Genomic DNA, 22,021 nt, shown 5'->3' with positions numbered 1-22,021 from the left:
GACACATATGATAGTCCAATAGGTACCTACCAAGACAGTAATGTTCTTTTTCTCTTGCTTCCCATTTGTGGCTGTCTACATAGGCTGAAGAAAGCAGGTATCTTTTACCTGAGAAAATAGGCAATTATTTCAACACACATGGTTTTACAAGAGGTTCATTTTATATGTTTTATTAAATATATCTTCACTATCCTTTCAACTACTAGATTATATATTTTAAATAATCTAATACAGTACAGCAACCAATATCACATAGTTGACAATTCAGTGAAGAACAAAATGCATTCGACCCCTAACAAGTGGAAGGTGCAGAAAAACAGAATTTTCACAATAATTTTTTTAATAAAATAAACAGGGTCTTGCTATAATGCCCAGGCTGGAATGCAGTAGCTATTCACAGGCACAATCCCACTACTGATCGGCACAGGAATTTTGATGTGCTCAGTTTCCAACCTGGTTCACCCTTCCTGAAGCAACCTGGTAGCTCCCTGTTCCTGGAACATCAATCATCATATCGATGCCAAACTTAGTGTGGACACTTGATCGGTATTGTGCACTACAGCCCAGAACTCCTGGGTGATCCTCCTGCCTCAGCCTCCCACGTAGTTAGCATTACAGACACATACCACTGCGCTATGCCCATAATTTTATGGATAAAACTGCTAATTTTGTTCCTATAACTTTAAGACTAGGAGCCACTTGTTGCTAGTAAATTATAATCCAGGCAAGCCCTAGAACACCTTCTTAGAACCAAAAACACCTGCTGAATGTTGCTTAACTCATTAATTAAATGCTTTATAATTATTATGCCTAAAAACATTTTCATCTTAGATCCACAGGTTTCAATCATTTCACATAAAGCAAGGAGTAGTATCTTACCCAATGAGCCAGCACCCTAGTGGTAAATTAAAGAAACTCACTAAGCCAAAGCTGAGGTAACGTACAAGATAGCATACCACTATTCCTAGCTCCTGGCACAATGCCTAGCCTTTGGCAGTGTTTAACAAACATGAGCTCAAGGAGTGAATGAGAAAGAATGAATGGCAAGTTCATCAAAATTTAAAACTTTTGTGCTTCGAAGTACAATCTCAGGAAAGTGAAAGTACAACCCAAAGAACAGGAGAAAATATTTGCAAAACATTTATCCAGTACAAGACTTGTATCCAAAATATTTCAATAAATCTTACAACTCAAAAATAAAAAAAAAGACAACCCAAATGAACGATGGGTAAAGGATTTAAACAGGTATACCTTTAAAAACATATATACACTGAGGTGGGTGGATCACTTAAGCTCAGGAGTTCCAGACCAGCCTGGGAAACATGGTGAAACCCCGTTTCTACAAAAAACACAAAAATTAGCCAGCCATGGTGGCATGCACCTGTAGTCCCAACTACTCAGGAGGCTGAGGTGGGAGAATCGACTGAGCCTGGGAGGCGGAGGTTGCAGTGAGTCAAGATCATGCCACTGCACTCCAGCCTGGGCAACAGAGTGAGACTGTTTCGAAAAAAAAAAAAGAAAAAGTAAAATATATATGTATACACACACAAATAGCTAATAATCATAAGGACAGATGCTTAACATAATTTGCCATTAGAGAAATGCAAAACAAAATCACCTGGAGAAACGAATGATACTCACTACAATGACCACCATCAAAAAACAGATAATGACAACTGCTGGGGAGGATGCAGAGAAACCAGAAACTCATACCTTACTGGAGAGAACATAAAACAGTGCAGCTGCTTTTTAAAGAATTTGGTAGCTCCTCAAAATGTTAACATGGAGTTACTCTATCACCCAGCAATTCCACTCCTAGGTTTACAACCAAGAAAAATGAAAACTTGTGTCCACAGAAAATTTGTACACAAATGTTCACAGTAGTATTATTCATAATGGACAAAAAGTGGAAACAACCCAAATATCCATCAATTGATGAATAAACAAAATGTAGTCTATCCTTACAATGGAATAGTATTTGGCAATAAAAAATGAAGTACTGATACATACTACATGGGTGAATCCTGAAAACATGTTACGTAAAAAAGACGCCAGTCACAAAAGACCACATATTATATGATTCCATTATATGAGCGATCCAGAATAGGCAAGTCTGTAGAGACAGAAAGTAGATTCATGGTTGCTAAGGGCTAAAGGTGAGGATCAGGAAAGCTAGAGGAGAAATGGGGAGCAATTGCAAATGGGCATGGAATTTCTTTTTGGGATAATGAAAATGTCCTAAAATAGCTTGCGACGATGGCTCCAGAACTCTGTGTTTATACTAAAACCTTTGAATTGTATACTGCATTTGTTGTTTCTTTGTTTGTTTTTGAGATGGAGTTTTGCTCGTTGCCCAGGCTGGAGTGCAATGGTGTGATCTTGGCTCACTGCAATTTCCACCTCCCAGGTTCAGGTAATTCTCCTGCCTCAGCCTCCAGAGTAGCTGGGATTACAGGCGCCTGCCACCATGCCTGGATAATTTTTTGTATTTTTAGTAGAGACGGGGTTTCACCATGATAGCCAGGCTGGTCTCAAACTCCTACCTTAGGAGATCCCCCAGCCTTGGCCTCCCAAAATGCTGGGATTACAGGCATGAGCCACCATGCCTGGCCTGAATTGTGTATTTTAAATGGATGAATTGTATGGCATGTGAATTATACCTCAGTAACTCTGTTTAAAAAAATAGAAAAACAGCCAGGTGCAGTGGCTCATGCCTGTAATCCCAGCACTTTGGGAGGCCGAGGTGGGCAGATCACCTGAGGTCGGGAGTTTGAGGCGAGCCTGACCAACATGGAGAAACCTTGCCTCTACTAAAAATACAAAATTAGCCAGGCGTGGTGGTGCATGCCTGTAATCCCAGGTACTTGGGAGGCTGAGGCAAGAGAATCGCTTGAAGCCAGGAGGTGGAGGTTGTGGTGAGCCGAGATCACGCCATTGCATTCCAACCTGGGCAATAAGAGCGAAACTCCGTCTCAAAAAAAAGAAACAGAAAAAATGACAGATAGTTATGCTGAGGTCACAGCAGACCAAAAGCCCAACACAACTAGATAGCATGGGGGCTGATTAAACACAGTATTGGAATGCTGTTTTTATTCTCTACCTACTTTCCAGCTTAAACAAATAAACAAATACAAACACATCTGTGTGAATTTATACACAGTTCATTCTCTTACTGTGAGCACAGATCTTTACTAGAATAATATATCTAAATTTGAGTTCTACAAATTAAATAATGAGGCAACAAAAAGGTTTCCAAAGATGGTTTCAAAAGGAGAACTAAAAAAAGACTATAATTATTTAAATTAATTTCCATTTATTTTTTCGTTTCGGAAAGGGAGTTTCGCTCTTGTTGCCCAGGCTGGAGTGCAATGGCATGATCTCAGCTCACTGCAACCGGAAGGCGGAGGCCTCCCGGGTTCAAGCGATTCTCCTGCCTCAGCCTCCTGAGTAGCTGGGATTACAGGCATGCGCCACCACGCCTAATTTTGTATTTTTAGTAGAGACGGGGTTTCTCCATGTTGGCCAGGCTGGTCTCAAACTCCCGACCTCAGGTGATCCGCCCACCTCAGCCTCCCAAAGTGCTGGGATTACAGGTGTGAGCCACCACACCCGGCCTAATTTTATTTATTATTTTTTTTTTTTTTGAGATGGAGTATCTCTCTGTTGCCCAGGCTGAAGTGTAGTGGCGTGATCTTGGCTCACTGCAACCTTTGCCTCCAGGGTTCAAGCAATTCTCCTGCCCCGGGGGGATGGTTCTAGAATACCCCCTCAAATACCAAAATCTGAGAATGCAGAAGTCTCTTACATAAAATTGCACAGTATTTGCAAATAACCCACGAACATCCTCCTGCATTACTTTAAGCTGGGGTGTCCATTTTTTTGGCTTCCCTGGTCACATTGGAAGAACAATTGTCTTGGGCCACACATACATAAACTACACTAACACTAATGATAGCTGATGGGCAAACAAACAAAACAAAAAATGCTAAAAATCTCCTAATATTTTAGGTAAGTTTACAAATTTGTGTTGGGCCACATTCAAAACTGTCCTGGGCTGAGGGTTGGACAAGGTGCTTTAAGTCATCTCTAGATTACTTATAATACCTAATACAATGTAAACGCAATGTAAGTGGTTGTCATATTGTATTTTCTTTGTATTATTTTACTGTTGTATTATTTTTTATTGTTAGTTTTTGTTTTGTTTTGTAGTATTTTGATCCGCTGTTGGTTGACTCTGCAGATGCAGAATGCTCGGATAAGGAAGCCAACTGTACTCCCGGATACCAGCTACTTGCTTACTCTCTATTTATTATCTGTTATTCTCTATGCCTTCATTCTAGCATATGCTTCATTCTAGCATAAGTAATCACCTTTCTACATTCTGGAGTCAGGACAATATCTAGATCATTGCTCAAGAGTTCTGAACTGGGAGATTAAAAAGCTGGGCCAGCTGGGCACAGTGGCTTACGCCCGTAATCCCAGCACCTTGGGAAGTAGAGGCGGGTGGATCACCTGAGGTCAGGAGTTCGAGACCAGCCTGACCAACATGGAGAAACCCCGTCTCTACTGAAAATACAAAATTAGCCGGGAGTGGTGGTGCATGCCTGTAATCCCAGCTACTTGGGAGGCTGAGGCAGGAGAATCACTTGAACCCGGGAGGCAGAGGCTGCAGTGAGCCGAGATCGTGCCATTGCACTCCAACCTGGGCAACAAGAACGAAACCCGAAAAAAAAAAAAAAGGCTGGGGAGGTGATGGTGGGGAAAGACAGGTCTCCCAGAATGCCCTCTGTGTGTAGTAGTTCACGGAAACCACATAAACAGAAAATAGCTACAACAGCTAATTCTTACTAAGGTGTCAAGCGTTGTGCATAACACTGCCTAATGTGTGACATTAAACGTTTTCACCAGGTCAGCCACTTAATCTTCAGAAAACTGGTGGCCAACTCTGAGGTTTCACATTGACGTTTAATGGCTGTTCCTAAAGAAGTGCGTGCTTTTTAAAAAAATAGAGGATGGGAGGTAGGTTGGAAAGGGAAGATAAGCGGCATTGGAAAAATCGAGTGTGATTATTGCATTTTTATCAAATATGTCTGTCTGGATTATGTGGTTAGAATCACTGCAAATTTGGCTCCTATAAATACTTTAAAACTTTTTTCCAATGTTTTCATTATCAGATCCACTATGCAGGCTTTGAGTGGGCTGCCACTTAGTTCAGATATCAAAGTACTTTACAAGTAACTATTAGCATTTATTATCTACACGTGGAAAACTATAGCAAAGAAAGGTCAATCAAAAGTTGTGCTCAAGGTCATCAGATAAAATGAGATTAATACTGAAAAATTCTTCCACGAAGACCAGGGGTCCAGCTAAATGTGTGGTAGTGGGAAAAATGTTTATCTGACGTCCCTCTAAAAAAACCTCAGATGGGAGAAAAATGTCCCAGCCCCAGGAATGGACACATTTAGGTTTTTCCTTTTTTCTTTTTTCTTTTTTTGAGACAGGGTCTCTCTCTGTTGCCCAGGCTGGAGTGTAGTGGCGCGATCTCTGCTCATTGCAACCTCCGCCTCCCGAGTTCAAGCGATTATCCTGCCTCAGCCCCCCGAGTAGCTAGGATTACAGGCGCGCGCCACCACGCCCAGATAATTTCTTTGTATTTTTTAGTAGAGATGGGGTTTCGCCCTGTTGGCCAGGCTGGTCTCGAACTCCTGGCCTCAACTCCTGGTCTCAACTCCTGGTCTCGAACTCCTGGCGATCCGCCCGCCTCGCGTTCCCAAAGTGCTGGGACCACAGGCGTGGGCCACCGCGCCCGGCGCACATTTGGGTTTTTCGTGGTCAGCAAAAGCACGACCACCCCAACACATAAATCTGGCGAATCATACGCAAATTCCCTCATGCTATATAACCTTCCACTGCTCTTCGTACCTTTGGACAGGAACATACTGTTATTTTAGGGAAGGAAACGGAACAGATACCTTGTCTCCTTCTTCTGCACCACCAAACACCCCAAATGGCGTCCCTAGCAATCAGATTCCAGAAACATTTCCTCTCCTCTTGAAAGCCCACCGCTCCCTTCACCCAAAAAACAGAATAATCAGGGGCCTAATGAAGCTGTCCGGCCAACCTGCAGGAGAGAGCTGAGGAAGAACCACTTGCCGCGCCAGGAGCATCCCGCGCCGCACTATGGAGGCAGCCATCTTGGAGCGTACCAAAAGGAACAGCCAACAGGTTACGGACAGAGGAAGGGGCGGGGTTACAGCTCGACCTCTCGGGGCGCCCAGAATTGGACGAATCCCTTTTGTCGCTCTCGACGACAGGACCGACGCTCCGCCTCCTCGCCCCGGTTCCAGTAGTTGGTATGGTCCGAGACAGTATGGCTGCTGCATTTCGGCCCTCGAATCGAGTTCTCCTGCAGGCGCTGCAGATTTTGGTGTATCCTGGGGTGGGAGGCTCCGGCTCTGTCAGCTGCCGCTGCCCTCTCGGAGGTATCCGCGGCCTTAGCCTAGGGAAGGAGGGGAGGGATGGGAGAGAAGGGGGTGTTAGATCCCAGCTAGCATCTCTGTGGAGCAGCCACAGCTCCTAAGTCTCTCACTGGCCTGGAGCGCACCCTCGCCCTCTAGTTGCATGTGGGTGCAGTGGTGACCCCTGGGGGTCGTGGATACCCCCAGTGCCTGCAAATCGAAGGACTGCTGGGGTCTTGACCTTGGGGCTGTAGTGCTCCCTCAGATGGGGCGACGTTCGTCTTCAGGAACATCCCTCCCGCCTTGGGTGACTTATTTATTTATTTTTGAGACGAAGTCTTGCTCTGTCGCCCAAGCTGGAGCGCGGTGGCGCGATCTCAGCTCACTGCAGCCTCCGCCTCCCGGGTTCAAGCGATTCTCCTGCCTCAGCTTTCCGAGTAGTTGGGACTACAGGCGTGCGCCACCACGCCCGGGTTTTTTGTATTTTTAGTAGAGACGGGTTTCACTATGTTGGCCAGGCTGGTTTCGAACTCCTGACCTCGTGGTCCATCCGCCTCGGCCTCCCAAAGTGCTGGGATTATAGGAGTGAGCCACCGCGCCCGGCCTTTTTCTGTTCTGCAGAGTTTGGAAGCAGAGGTCTTATGGAGTCTCAGTTCTGCTAACAATCTAAAAGACTTAGCGGCACGTTTCTTCATTTTTCAAAACTATCCTCTAACATCTCTATGAAGAGAGTTAAATCTGAAGATGCTAGTGAGTGATAGTAAAAATGTTTGTCAGGCATTACTTTAATGTAGTTTACATACATTAATTCCTTTTCTCTAGACAACACCCAGCAAGAGAAGTACCATTCTTTTCTCCATTTACAGAGGAGGAACAAGGTTAAGTAATTTGCCCAAGGTCAGAGGGAACTGTTAGAGGTGGGATTTGAACACACCCAACAATAGAAACCTGCTCCTAACCACTTCACTGGACTGCCTTTCTGTAAATAAATAGCAACTTTTATTGTTACCTTGTTACTGCAGCTCACAGAACTCTGTTAGTGCGTGATTCTTCGGCCACGCTTGGTCCGTTTTATCTCATGCACAGCCAAGGATCCTAAAGAAAGGATGATGTTTCCCAAATCTACTAAGCTGTGATCAATGATTTCCATGTATCTCAAATGTATTTTGAGTCCACATCTGAGAGGCCTTAACCCCCTCATTTCACAGAGGACAAAACTGGGAGTTCCAGTGGTCACGCTGCAGCTTTTTCCACTACACTGTGCTTCTCCCTGGATAAACCAAAACTAAATATGCCTGTTTTGCATTTAAATGTTATTAGTTTTTTTTAAAAATGCTCTTGATACCTTTAACCGATGGCAAATGCCCATTTGTACTTCAAATCCCAACTTCCTGTCAACCAGTCCCCACACAGGTTTATCACTAGCTACGGTTAATCACTATCTTCTTTCACACACACAAATAAAACCTGTTTTGCTGAGGATTTGCATTCTCTGGTAGTTCAGAAATGGTTTTTCCCAGGATTTATATTTGTACAGTTTGTACAGTTATATTTGTACGTGTCTAATGGATTATCTATAATAGATGTTAGAGGCAATCAAGCTCTATTCATGTTATTTGCTAACTTCTAAAACAGTCAAAATGACTTTACTTTTTTCTTTCTCTGATTTTTAGCTAAAAGATACCTACTTACAGATAATGTGGTGAAATTAAAAGAATTTCAACAAAAGAAAGTGGCTGTTGCATGTAATCTTTCTGGCACTAAAGGTAATAGAATCTATTTTGTTAATTCTGTCATTTATCTGTCATTTAAGTTTCTCTGTCTTTATCCCTATTCAGTGTCTCCTTCAGTGACTTTATTATGCCTTAGAAAAAGTTGAGACCATTTATTGTTAGTTTCATAGTGAACTCTTATATTTATCTTGCATCTCATACTTTGCTGCTACAACGTCTACAGCTCTCCTCTTATTCCTTCTCTTACGATCTCAGAGAAATATTAAAGCTAGTGCTGCGATTGGTCTTGTCTAAATCTGTGCCATTAAAAGTGAGGTTTGAGGACCAGCGGCATCAGCATCTATTGGGTGGTTGATAGAAGTGCAGATAGAAAGGCCCCAGATCATTCATATGCACAATAAAGTTTAAGAACTTCAGATGATTGGCTTTCAAACTTTTTGATGTAACCTTCAGTGAAAAATGCATTTTATGTTGCATCTCAGTACACACAAACATATCTATATATAAATGAAATCAAATGAAACAAAACAGTACTATGTGTGATGATACATTTGGTATTTTTCACTCTTTGCTAGAAAAGTCAGTAGGATCAAAAATTTCTTAAAAAACAAGAGAAACCTGACTACCAAACCTAGGATTTGGCTGGGCATGATGGCTCATGCCTGTAACTCCAGCATTTTGGGAGGCCAAGGCAGGAGGATTGCTTGAGCCAGGGAGTTTGAGATCAGCCTGAGCAGCGTAGACCTCATCTCTACAAATTTTTTTAAAGTTAGCTGGGCATGGTGGTGCATGCCTGTAGTCACAGCTACTCCAGGGACTGAGGTGGGAGGATTGCTTGAGCCTGGGAGGTCTAAGGTGCAGTAAGCCATGATCACACAACTGCACTCCAACCTGGGTAACAGAGTGAGACCCTGTCTCAAAAAAAAGATAAATCTGGGATTTGCTTTGAAAAAAAATCCAGTGTGTTTGAGGATTGTAGTGTAGAGGAAACATAATTAGCAAAATATTGATAATGATTGAGGCTGGGTAATGGCACTTAGTGAGGGGGATTATTATCCTGTTCTTTCATTTCTTGGGTATGTTTGAAAATTTTTGTTATAAAAAGCTACAAACAAGAACACCACCCTAGGTCTTTTTCCCTTTCAGCACCTGAAAAATTTTGTTGCATTCATTCTCTCCCTCCTGCACATAGAGTTCTTCCCAGCATTTCATACCTTTTATTGTGTGTGGATGCAGCAGTGGTCCCTGGGGGTTGTGGATATACCTCCTTGATCCTCCTTTATGAACACATCTAAGACTTTCCTTTTTTTTTCAATAACTCTTGGTGTCCCTACTGACTTTTTCAACCATAGACCCAGCTCTCCTTCCTCTCACTGCCAGATGTTTGTGAGCTCCTGATTAACACATTAACATTCTCTTTGTTTTGGTTTGTTTTTTAAGAGACAGTCTCGCTCTGTCACCTAGGCTGGAGTGCAGTTGGCACCATCATAGCTCACTGCAGCCTCAAACTCTTGGATTCAAGCAATCCTTCTGCTTTAGCCTCCTGAGTAACTAGGACTACAGTGCCACCATACCGCCTAATTTTTAATTTTTAATTTTTTTTTGTAGAGATGGTCTCACTGTGTTGCCCAGGCTGGTCTCGAACTCCCAGGCTCAAGCTAGTATCCCGCCTCAGTCTCCTAAAGTACAAGCATGAGCCACTGCACCCATCCTGATACTTTCTGCCTCCATTCCCTCACAATTCAGTCCTCCAGAAATCAATGTTCTCTCGCTGCTCCACTAATCATACTGTTATATAATACCATATAGGGGGCAAAAAAATAAACCTTTGGAATGGGGGGAATATATTTATCCCCAGTTGAGTAGGCTCAATCTAGATTTCACTTCAGTCTTTTCTTTCTACCCCAGGTATTTTAGATCTATGTGAGGTTTGCAGTTAGGGCTTCATGTCATCCAGTTGTGATTTCCAGTTGTCATAGTCTTCATAAGTCTGTGGCAGTTGTGTACATGTTCTGAAAGGCAATTAATATACTCAGTGCCAATCTGCTCTATTGTCAGACTGATATGTTTAAAGTCCTGTCAACCTTTCATCATTTTGAGAGCCCACAGTGGTACTCTGTTGTATACCACACTATTAACATACTCATCTCTCAGGCATCCTGGCTCTCCCGTGATGGACTCCGCCCTTTCTAGGGCGGTTTCTGGTTAATCTAGTCACGGCTTTTCCCTCCACACCTGTCATTCCCAGTTCTGTTCTGTTGCTCATGCTGATTCCCTTACCTAGAATATCCCCCTCCTCCATTTCTCCAACCTGATTCAGCCCTTTCCTTTCTCACTGGTACCCCTCCACTTTCACCAACCTGGTCTGTTCTGAGTCATAATAATAAAGGTTGTAACAGGACTCTTCTGTCCACTCTGAGTTGTAATAGGTGTTGTAACAGGACAGAAGAGTCTTATTATGTTTATAGTATTCATGTGTCACCTCCTCCATCATTGTTTTCAGGTAGCTTTGTGTAAATTTAGCTTGCCCTCCCCAAAATGCTTTTAAGTTCTTTGAGGGCAGGAACTATTCCTTACCCTTCTTGGTGTCTCACACACAAAGAAGGATACTTCCGAGTATGATTATATGATAAACAAATGTTGATTGATTTGTTTTAAAACACAAGTTATATCTGTTGAAATACCGGATTCTTAAGGTGTTGTTTTTTTTTTTTTTCTGAGACAGAGTCTTGCTCTGTCACCTAGGCTGGAGTACAGTGGCATGATCTCGACTCATTGCAACCTCTGCCTCCCAGGTTCAAGCAATTCTTGTGCCTCAGCCTCCCTAGTAGCTGGGATTACAGGCGTGCACCACCACACCTGGCTACTTTTTGTATTTTTGGTAGAGACGGGGTTTCACCATGGTGGCGAGGCTGGTTTCAAACTACTGACCTCAAGTGATCCACCCACCTTGGCCTCCCAAAGTGCTGGGATTACAGGCCTGAGCCACTGCACCCGGCCTCTTAAGGTTTATTAAGGAGGATTAAGGAGTACAAGATGTAACGTCATCTCTTTGATGACTTGAGACTTTTTAGACTGGAAGTTGCTTAGAAATATTTAATAGACTAAATCCTCTTAGATCTAACAGGTGACACAAGGAATGAAAATGAGAACAATAATGTTTCTATTTACTGGCAGTTACCGAATGACAAATGCTTTACATATATCATCTCAGGTAACCCTGTGAGGAAGGTACCACGATCCTTACTTTACACATGAGGAATCAAGTCTCAGAGCAAGGGTCTCCATCAGAATGCAAGTGGCCGAGCTTAGATTTCAGCCCAGGTCCTTCCATCTCTAGAGCCTTTAACTGTTACATGGTTCTGCAAATAAAAATTGGAAGAGCCACTGCATTATCTCAAACCTAGTAGGTCTTTTCTTTTAAATTGAGAACAGTGCCTCTGCTTCTAGTTCTTGTGTTTTAGATGTATTTGTACCTCTCCTTTCAGCAGCATTCCTTCAAAGCTCTGGGTTCTTGGAACAAATCCTATAGCTATTTCCTGGCAGCTTCTGATACTGACAACAGTTCTGCCTTCTGGAAAGCAGATGCTTGGTTGGCGCCTGCTTTGCTTTTCACCCCACATTTTGGTGGGAATAAAGCCCCTTATTGATGCCAAGAAGAGGTGCCTCCTTTTGGTTTTTGTCCCCATGGTTGATCAGATACAAAGACAAGGGAGAATGATAGACTGTGATGACACTGAAATGATTCTGTCACTGAAAAACTGTTTGCTACTGTTTGGAGGACTGTTTTCCCCCCTGCCCATTACATAGTACTTTGGCATGCCTTCTAACAGCTGAGTAAAAAGAGACCAAGAGGAATGAAAAAGAGGTGAAGTTGAATCAAATGAAAGAAACGTGAGTCATGTGGGTCCACCATTGTGGACAAACCTACCTTCAACTCACATTTTCTTTTTAGTTTTCCCGTTTGGTTCTCTGCCAGTTGACGGTTTGGGTGTCTGGCTACATTTTCTTTCTTTTTCTCATGAGTCACCTAGAGATTCAGTTATTTGAGCCAAGCCTCTGGAACAGTAATTCTCAAACTTTAGTATACCAGAGGATCACCTAGGGAATCAAAAATGCCAATTCTTGAGCTCTTACCCCACAGATTTTATTTTAGAGAGTCTTGAGTGGGCCTGGCCCTGTGCCCATGTCCCTGCATCCTGTGACAGATGCCATCTGCTGACGCTGTTCTAGAGGAGATTGGCCAGTGATGGCAGCTGTGTGTTCCTGAACCCCTCTCAGTGCCCCTCTGCAGTGAGCCGGGGTTGGGCTTCCCCATCTTCCTGAGGTCAGACTCCTTATACTCTCAGTCAGCCTGAGTGATGGTCACCATACTGTGCTTTCTTCCAGAAACGTATTTTAGAAACTTGAAAAAGAAACTGACCCAGAACAAGCTCATCTTGAAGGGGGAGTTGATAACCTTACTACATTTGTGTGAGTCCCGGGACCATGTGGAACTGGCTAAAAATGTCATTTACAGGTGAGGCATTTCCTTAGAATGTTGCCACCCTTATCCCTTCTTACTCTGTTCCTTTCTATGAGCAGTCTGATCCACTTCGAAGTTGTTGCCACCTCTATACTAGTGACTTCCAGATCTCTTGTTCAGATGCCTACCTTGAACTCCAGACACCTACATTCACTTATTGTTGAGCACACACTTACTGGGTTCCTACTATATGCTGGGTGCTAAGGATAGAAAAGCAGATATTTTATGTCTAAAGAAGTTACCAGCCTATCACTGACATATCCCCTAGGTCTTCAAATTCATTATGTACAAATTCACTCCTCTTCTTCTGTTTTCCTTCTCACTGGCTAGTCACTCAGGACAGATATTTTGGAGCCTCTTTACTCTCATGTCATTTGCCTCTCTTTCCTGATAGGGTAAGAAATCCTCTTGGTTCTACTTCCTTGGTATCTCCCTCAGCTCTAGCCTTCCTCTCTTTCTCTCCGTTAGCAGTGTCTTAGTTCAGGCTTTAATGTCTCTCACCTAAATCCTTTCAGTGGACTCCTATTTTCCCTCCTCCAGTCCTGCTATACCTTTCTGATCCGTTATTAAAGTTTCCCTTGTCAGAAAGAACTCGCATGTAAGCATAGCCTGCCGCTGGGAAAGCCAGCAAAGGCTTCGCTTACCAGGGAGCAGTATGACATCAAATCAACAGACTTCATTTCTGAAATTAAATTCATTGCTCTTTTCCTTTTCTTTTTAAACTATTTTCCTTTTTTTTTTTTTTTTTTTGAGATGAAGTCTTGATCTGTTGCCCAGGCTGGAGTACGGTGGCACGATCTTTCAGCACCATGCAACCTCCACCTCCAGGTTCAAGCAATTCTCTTGCCTCAGTCTCCCAAGTAGCTGGGGTTACAGGTGCCTGCCACCATACCCGGCTAATTTTTGTATTTTTAGTAGAGGATGGGTTTTGCCATGTTGGCCAGGCTGGTCTCGAACTCCTACACTGAAGTGATCCATCCACCTCAGCCTCCCAAAGGCTGGGATTACAGGCATGAGCCACCACGCCCAGCCCTCCTTTCCATTTTTAAAAGATCTGTTTCTATATATGAACCTGTATTTATATGTACATTTATAGAGAGAAATGCAAGATAATCATATAAAGAATACTGGAAGATTCTCTACCAAAAGTTAACTGGTTCTCTAGGAATTATGGATTATGTATTTTTTGTTTATCTAAATGTATATTTTTCTGATTTCTCAAACTTGTCTACAGTGGACATTAATTTTATGACATGAAAAAATGTCTTTTTTTAAGTAAAAATTAAAAAATTCATTGAAAAATTGAAAAACACCAAAAAGTAGAGAGAAGTAATATGTCACAAATTCTGCTGTTTCAGTTGTCTGTTGCTGTATAACAAACCACACCAGAACTTAATGGCTTAACACAGTAACTATTTATTATTTCTCATAATCCTGGGGTCAGGAATTCAGGCCCATCTCCACTGAGCAGTTCTTGGTTGGTGTCAGATGAAGCCACTCACTCATCTGCAGTCAGCTGGTAGCTGGGCTGTACTACACGGTCCAAGAAGGCCTCTCTTGAGTTTGTGATGCCTCATTGCTCCTCCATGTGGCCTCTCCCTGTCTTTCTGGAGTGCCTCATTATTCATTTGTTGGTTTGAGCTGCACTGGCCCACAGCCCATATGGGAGCTGCCAGGCATGATAGAGCTGCCCAGAATTGGCATGGCTTCTCTTGGTTAAGGCAAGTTGCCTGGCCAGACCAAAGTCAAGGGGAGGGGAAAAGGATTCTACCTCTGGATGGATGGAGCCATATGCACATACAGAGAGGGAAGAAATTGATGGCAGCCATCTTTGGGGCCTGTTGCTCCCATCTAAGAAACCACTGTTAATATTTTTGCATTTTTTTTTTTTCACAGATGTAAAGATTTCATTGTTTTGGTAGATTTTGCTTTACATTGTTATAGTTATTGCTGTGTAATTATTTTCTAAATATAAATATTTTCATGTTAATCATATCCTTAGGAATCATAGTTTAATGGCAATACAGTATTTATTATATGTTAGGTATTTTCATCAACTATGCCCATATTGTTGGACATTGAAGTTTTTTCTAATATTTCACCAGTATAAATAATGTCATGATGAGAAACTCGCTGCATAAAACTTACTCTTTGTTTCCTTTTGGGGATCAGGGGGTATGAACTTTTTAAAGTTTATCAATATATGACTGTCAGATTATTTTCCAAAAGTGTTATGCTAATTTAAAGTCACACCGTATCTACAAACTTAATTCTGTATTTCAGTTTCACAAAGTTAAATCATTTCCCTTTGGCATGTTTTCCTCTCATTTTACTACACAAAGCTATTCAGTGTTTATAAGAGTAGTAAAATGAGATAAATATCCTGAACACTTTTTCTACTCTTATTTTTATCATAAATATTCAAAGTATGACTTAATTCCTTTATTGATGCTAATAAATCTCTACCCAGTTGCTGACCTTTTCCCTCTACTTGTAGACAGCTGGACAAGTGGAAAGATGGGTAGATCCAAGGCTCAACCAACATGTTCTCTTTCTCCCTGAGTCAGGCAGCCCGTGGCTGGGAAAGGAGAGTCATGAGCTGAAACATAAGCTTTTTATTGAGCCAAAAATGGGGAGCATCTTAATACCCTCGTTATGTTGACCAAATGCTGTTTGGTTTATTGAGGGATTTTAGATCCTCTTGAACATTTCTTGTCCAGAAGGCAATTCATTATCTCAGTGACTTTCTATTTATTTTATTAATGTGAATGTCATTTAGCATGTTAATGTCAAATCAGAAACTTTTTTTTTGCTTTCTTTTGCTTTTAATCTGGCACAAGTTTCTCATGAGAATATTTACTGAAATATGTTGATTTTTGAAGATGTTTTCCTTAGCATGCCTTACGTTTTATAAAGATTTATATGTTGAAGACTTGTGTGCCAGGCACATCATCTCATTTAATCTTCACAAAAAAACTGAGTTGGGTTCTCTTCTTCCTTCCATTTTACAGATGAGGAGACGGAAGCACAGAGTAGTTAATTAATTTGCTCATCATCACACAAGTAGAAGAGCTAGGATTTGAATGATCAGTTTGGATTCAGAGCCTGAAAACCCTTAACCACTATCCTATATTGCCTTCCAAAAACTTAATTTATAAGTGTTGTAATGAAGCAATGAATATTATTTATAACTTCTTTTTTTTTTTTTTGAGAATGGAGTCTCGCTCTGTCGCCCAGGCTGGGGTGCAGGGGTGCGATCTCGGCTCACTGCAAGCTCCGCCTCCTGGGTTCATGCCATTCTCCTGCCTCAGCCTCCCAAGTAGCTGGGATTACAGGCGCCCGCCACCACTCCCGGCTAATTTTTTTTTTTCTGTATTTTCAGTAGAGATGGGGTTTCACCATGTGAGCCAAGATGGTCTTGATCTCCTGACCTCATAATCCGCCTGCCTCAGCCTCCCGAAGTGCTAGGATTACAGGTGTGAGCCACTGTGCCCGGCCTATTTGTAACTTCTATAAGTGGATAATGAAATGTATCAAAGTACACCTCATCATTCTATTATGGTATCATTGTAGTATATGCATTTAGAATAGACTAGCGTAATACTACTCTGACTCCTCGATGATTTTTAGCAGAAGGTAAAAAGTATCCTGTTTTATCATCAGCGCTTCTCCCCAAGGTATTTTAGATTCACTCATTATATGAATCTAAATCTGAAAGAAATATGAATATGAAGATTCTTAATGAATAAGTCTTTCTAAAATCTGATTTATGTGTAATCATGAGGTGTTGATTTTGTCACATATTGTCCTCTTGGTGTCTAAAGCAAAAAGAGTTGGTTATTGAAAGTAAATTTACAGTAGTGATATGCAGTTCTGACTGGCAGACTGGCTGCCTGTAGAAATCTCAAGCCACATAGAAGACATCATTATCTTTGAGATTAGCCTTTTCCTAAAACTTAAACATTCAAAACCACATTTAATTTGTTTAGCCAGGTGATCGTAGCCCGGGTGTACCTTTCTCAAGCTTAGAAAAGCAGAGAGTTGCTGTAAATTGTAAATGTGACTGTTGGTTGTCTGCCATCCTATATGAGGATGAAACCAGCCTCCAGGAGCACAGAGCATCACCCCCACTTCTTTCCCTTGTTCTCCTCTGGGTGGGGCCCATTCTGATGCACTTACAGATGCTACTAGACTCCTGCTGTTTCTTAAGGTGTGCTCACACTCAGTCTCAGGGTTGTTTCTAAATTTAGAGAATGATTACAACATACGTTTTTCCTCTGTTTCTTTTATTTTATGTCAGTCTGATTTAAATTCTGTTTACTTGTTTAAATGATTGGTATACTTCTGCACTCCAGGATTCCTGATTGTCCGAAATCTCCATTTCTCCCCCTCCAGACTGTGAGAGAACTTCGTTCTCTGTTGTGTCCCAGTACCTGGCACAGTACATGCCATAGTCTATGTCTGTCCTTTTTCCTGTGTCCTACCTTTTGGCTCATTGAATCATTTTTCATTACCAGGTACCATGCAGAGAACAAAAATTTCACTTTGGGGGAGTATAAATTTGGACCGCTTTTTGTGAGGTTGTGTTACGAGTTGGATCTCGAGGAATCTGCAGTGGAGCTCATGAAAGACCAGGTTATTGTTTCCTAATTGTTTTCTCTGCCAATGTGTGTGTTTTTGGTGATATTGGAAAAGGCATCTCTTCTATGTACATTATTCCTGGGTTAGATTTTCAAAGAAAGGCTGCTGGGGCTGAATGAGCACATCTCTGCATTTTTAAGTTTCCTTGCAGTCAGTTTGTGTGAAGGGGGGTGGAGTAATATAGAACAAGTGTGGAGGAGGTATAGGTACAGATGATCCTACCTTGGATGTGTATCAATGTGGGTTGTACACCTGCTTTTTTAGGGGCTTTCAATAGAGAAGAGCTTAAGACAGTCTCCATTTAAAGACTGACATTCCTATCCTTTACCTGTATTCCCTCTCGATTTTGTATTTGTATTTTTCTGGTTGAAGACTACATTTGGGAAGTGCTTTTCTGTTTTCAAAATACTTTCCGTCACATATTCTGACTTTCTGTTCCTAAAAACAAAAGTAAATAATTTTTACAGCTACTCATTGAATATTTACTATGTCTTCAGCATTGTGTTTAAGTACTTTAAATGTTTCATTTTATTTGTTTCTCACAATAGCCCTGATAAGGTAGATTTCCATTTTGTAGATAAAGAAACTAGGACCTAGAGACATTATAAATTCATTCATTCATTATAAAGTCATTTTGATTACTAGATGCCATGTAGAGAACAGAAACATCACTTTGGGGGAATGTAAGCTTAGACTGCTTTTCATGAGGCTGTGTTTCCCATAATCGGAAACATTTGCTAAATTTTGGGGCCACGGCTGGCCACCAGGTACCTTTTTGTATATTTAGGAACTTACATAACAAGTTGAGTTGTTCTTCTGCCTCTTACTCTTTTTTTATACAAAATTTTCTCTGTACATGGTGAGCATGTTAACTCTAGGCTTGCCCCTATTTAATGACACCTGTGTATTAGAAAGATGACCATAATATATTAGTAAGCAGAGAAAAGGTTGTTTCAGAACAGTACAGATAGTTTGATCCTGTTTTTTTTTGTTCCATAAGAAAAGACACATATTAACATCAACATTTTAACAAAATATAAATACATAGATACTGGAAAGATATACACTAAATCACTTTATCTTTAGGGGGTAGAATTATTAAAAATTCTCACTTTTTACTTTATACATTTTTGTATTATTTGACTATTTCTAATAAACATATGTTAATGTTTCAGTTAAAGGAAAACAAAAGCTTCCCACTGTAATAAATCATAGCCATGAGTATGGTGATAAAAACAAAAATAAAAAAGATGAAAGCAAAGGGGTTTTTTTTAGCCTGCTTGTATATGAAAAAGTCACATATAGGTAAATTTTCTGGAGTAGAATGGACAAATTCGAGTAAGTGACATAGGACCTAATCCTGCTTCTAGCTGAACTTCTCTTGTTCCCTACTTACAACCCTGTAGTGTTGCCAGCATGGTAGCCACATGGAGTCATTGAACTGTGGCTAACTCAAATTTACATGTGCTGTAAGTGTAAAATATATGATGGATTTTAATTACTTATCATAAAAAGAATGCAATATATGTTAATTTTTATATTGATTACATGTTGAAATTACATCTTGGATATAGTGGGTTAAATAATTTAGTCTATTTCTGTTTACTTTTTTAAATGAGGCTAATAGAAAATTTAGAGTCACATACATTGTGATTCTAAAATATCCTTGGTGACTCAAAATGCTTTTCCATTGGCTGGGGCTGCTCTAGTGGCTTTCCCTCACGCTTAGAAGAAAACCCAGACCCTTGACTCTGACCTCGGGTCCCGTTGTGCCATCTCCCCTTTCTCCCTTACTGACTTCACTCTGGACCTGCATGTTCTTCCTCAGCCATGGCGAGCTCACAGCCTCTAACTGGAACATTCTGCATTCTTATCCTTGAGGCTCCCTCTTTGACCTCACTGAGGTCTCTTCTCACAGTGCCTTCCCTGACTACCTTCCATCCATCTTCTCTACTTGCTCTTCATAGACTTTACTAATAGCTGAAATTAATATTTTTTTCACTTGTCTTATTCACTGTCTTCTCCACCAGAATTTAAGCTCTACTAGATTATAAACCCTAGTAGGGTTTTGAGCAGGGTGTATATCCTGTTTATCATTTCTTTATTCTCAGCACCTAGAACAGGGTCTGCATAGTAGGTGATCAGAAAAGAGTGAACTTGAGCAAGGCATTTAATGACACATTTGAATACCATGTGTCCCATTATCATGGCACACAAAATGTTGAGATGTTAGCAAGATGTTGGTCAAAGGATACAAAATTTCAGTAAGATGGAATAAGTTCAAGGGATTTCTCTGTACAACATAGTGACTATAGTTAATGACAATGTATCGTATTCTTCAAAATTGCCTAAAGAATAGGTTTTATGTACTTTCACCACACAAAATGAGTATGTGAAGTAATGCATATGTTAATTAGCTTGGCTTAGCCATTCTGTAATATATACATATTTCAAAACAACATACTGTTTTTTGGGGGTTTTTTTGGATACAGGGTCTTGCTCCGTCACCTAAGCGGGAATACAGTGGCACTATTATCATAGCTCATTGCAGTCTCATAACTCTTGGGTTCAAGTGATCATCCTACCTCAGTCTCCCAAGTAGCTAGGATTCCAGCCTTGTGCCACCACACCCAGCTAGTTTTTTAAATTTTTATTATTTTTTTTAAGAGATGGGGTCTTGCTGTATTGCCCAGGCTGGTCCTGAACTCTTGGCCTCAAGTGATCCCGCCTCTCCCTCCCAAAGTACTGGGATTACAGGCGTGAGCCACCACACCTGGCCAAATATATACAATTTTTATTTGTCAATTAAATAAATACATACAGACAAGTTGGAAAAAAACGTTGAGAACCACTGTTTTAGAGAATTATTTCAAAAGGCGAGTAATCAATTCTGTATTATCCGTTGCCAAAAAAAGACCATAGTTGTGTGAGACCCTCCTGCCTTAGTCCTCAAGTATATTTATAGCTGCCATTTCATGTTAATAGCTGGCACCTAGTTTCCAGGACCACTCTGCCAGGGTTAACTGGCTAGTTTCTTTTCTCCTAAGCATGACAGATGACGGTTCCTTAAAGACGTCCTTCATGGTAATTATGAAACCCAGAGATCTCTTACTGTACCTCTCAGCATGACAGCCAAGAGAGTGGACAGCATTTTAACTTTTTTCTTTTTTTTTTTTTTCTTTTTGAGACGGAGTCTCGCCCTGTCACCCAGGCTGGAGTGCAGTGGCGTGATCTCAGCTTACTGCAACCTCCACCTCCTGGGTTCAAGCAATTCTCTGCCTCAGCCTCCTGAGTAGCTGGGATTACAGGTGCCCACCACCATGCCCAGCTAATTTTTGTATTTTTAGTAGAGATGGGGTTTCACCATGTTGGCCAGGCTGGTCTTGAACTTCTGACCTCGTGATCCACCTGCCTTGGGCTCCCAAAGTGCTGGGATTATAGGCATGAGCCACCACGCCCGGCCAACTTTTCAAAAATAAAACCTGGGTATATAAAATATATTAGAGAATTCAGAAGGCCAAATGAGTAAGGCATGCAGAATAATAAGACCTGGCTAGATAAGAGACAGTAAAAGTACCTCCTCAATAAATAGTTTTAACTTTTAACCAAACTGTATTGTTCTTCTTCGTTAGCATTTACGAGGTTTCTTCTCAGACTCCACATCATTCAATATTTTGATGGATATGTTATTTATCAAAGGCAAATATAAAAGTAAGTACTGCAATTTCTATTTGCTGAAAAATTCTGCCATGTTTGCTGGCATAGGAATTAGGGGGAAAAATGAGTCATGCAAAAATGATTCTTATATCCCTGATAAGTGGCTGAATTCTGGAGACCTTAGGAAGTTTGAAAACATTGCATTGCATGTCATCCCTTAAACTAAATATCCCAGATTTTACTTATGCTAAAATTGTGAAGCAGCTTTTAAAACATTAGTTCTTCCTGTTTGACCTGATAGTTTATTTCAACATTTAGTTAATTGCTAAATGACTTTGAGGAATAGCTTTTATTTTGTTGAAATACACTTTTCTGTAGATGGTGCTGAACAGATGAGAGCTTTGGGGGCCAACAGTAGAGGAACTCTAACACTGCGATCCACTCTTCACTTTTGACAGGTGCTTTGCAAGTATTGATAGAGATGAAAAACCAAGATGTGAAGTTCACCAAAGATACCTATGTTCTTGCTTTTGCAATTTGCTACAAACTGGTAAGACTCTTTCCTCTTAACTTTGAGAGCATTGTGTGTAGTCTTTGAGAGAGGATTTTTCTTCTCTCTACAAATAAAATTCAGTTCCTCTGAAATCTGTTTTCCATCTGGTGCAAATGTTTTAATTTTAAATGTTTTTATTTTTAGAAAACTCAAGTTAGCCATATCAGGCAGTTTTATGGGAAAAGTAATTTTTTCATCTTTCACTTTTCTCTGGTGATTGTGTAGATAGTGAGAACAAGAGGCAATGTGTTGGGTTCAGGCTCTGCTTTAAAGTCATCTCGCATGCTGGACTCTGCTAGATCCATCTTCCCTGTTGTCCTTGTCTATGGAAATCTTAGCTTCCTTCATTGCTAAGCTCAAGGACCACTTTGTCCTCATATGTGAAGGCTTTTGTAATCACCGAAACTGGAAGTGATGTTTGTCACCTCCAGATATCCCTTAATTTTGCTCTATT

At 41.1% G+C, this 22,021-nt stretch overlaps 2 protein-coding genes across 9 annotated transcripts in view; one reads left to right on the top strand and one right to left on the bottom strand.

Annotated features, from left to right (window-relative positions):
* MRPS27 (mitochondrial ribosomal protein S27) overlaps positions 1-6,383 on the bottom strand; it is a 100,594-nt gene extending 94,211 nt beyond the window's left edge. Inside the window, exons 1-2 of one of the 3 annotated variants that reach the window (XM_003810486.4) lie at positions 6,122-6,383; positions 31-108 (exon numbers count right to left, since the gene is read on the bottom strand). In XM_003810486.4, the coding sequence (XP_003810534.3) occupies positions 31-108; positions 6,122-6,383 (340 nt within the window). Of the gene's footprint in view, positions 1-30; positions 109-5,972; positions 6,083-6,121 lie in introns of those variants that run through there. The other 2 variants (XM_008962839.4, XM_034959969.3) reach the window with 2 other exon arrangements.
* The window catches only part of PTCD2 (pentatricopeptide repeat domain 2), a 38,630-nt gene continuing 22,959 nt past the window's right edge, over positions 6,351-22,021 (top strand). For 2 of the 6 annotated variants that reach the window (XM_034959971.3, XM_003810488.6), the window contains exons 1-6: positions 6,351-6,482; positions 8,132-8,224; positions 12,581-12,710; positions 17,234-17,351; positions 20,990-21,068; positions 21,473-21,564. In XM_034959971.3, coding sequence (XP_034815862.1) covers positions 6,356-6,482; positions 8,132-8,224; positions 12,581-12,710; positions 17,234-17,351; positions 20,990-21,068; positions 21,473-21,564 — 639 coding nt within the window. In that variant the 5' untranslated portion in view covers positions 6,351-6,355. Of the gene's footprint in view, positions 6,483-8,129; positions 8,225-12,578; positions 12,711-16,098; positions 16,193-17,233; positions 17,352-20,989; positions 21,069-21,472; positions 21,565-22,021 lie in introns of those variants that run through there. The other 4 variants (XM_034959973.3, XM_063604206.1, XM_063604205.1 and 1 more) reach the window with 4 other exon arrangements.

This window comes from Pan paniscus, chromosome 4 (genome assembly GCF_029289425.2).
Source record: "Pan paniscus chromosome 4, NHGRI_mPanPan1-v2.0_pri, whole genome shotgun sequence".
Classification (NCBI taxonomy): Eukaryota; Metazoa; Chordata; class Mammalia; order Primates; family Hominidae; genus Pan; species Pan paniscus.
Note: the sequence above shows the minus strand (reverse complement) of the source record. Positions and strands in the feature narration are given on the sequence as shown.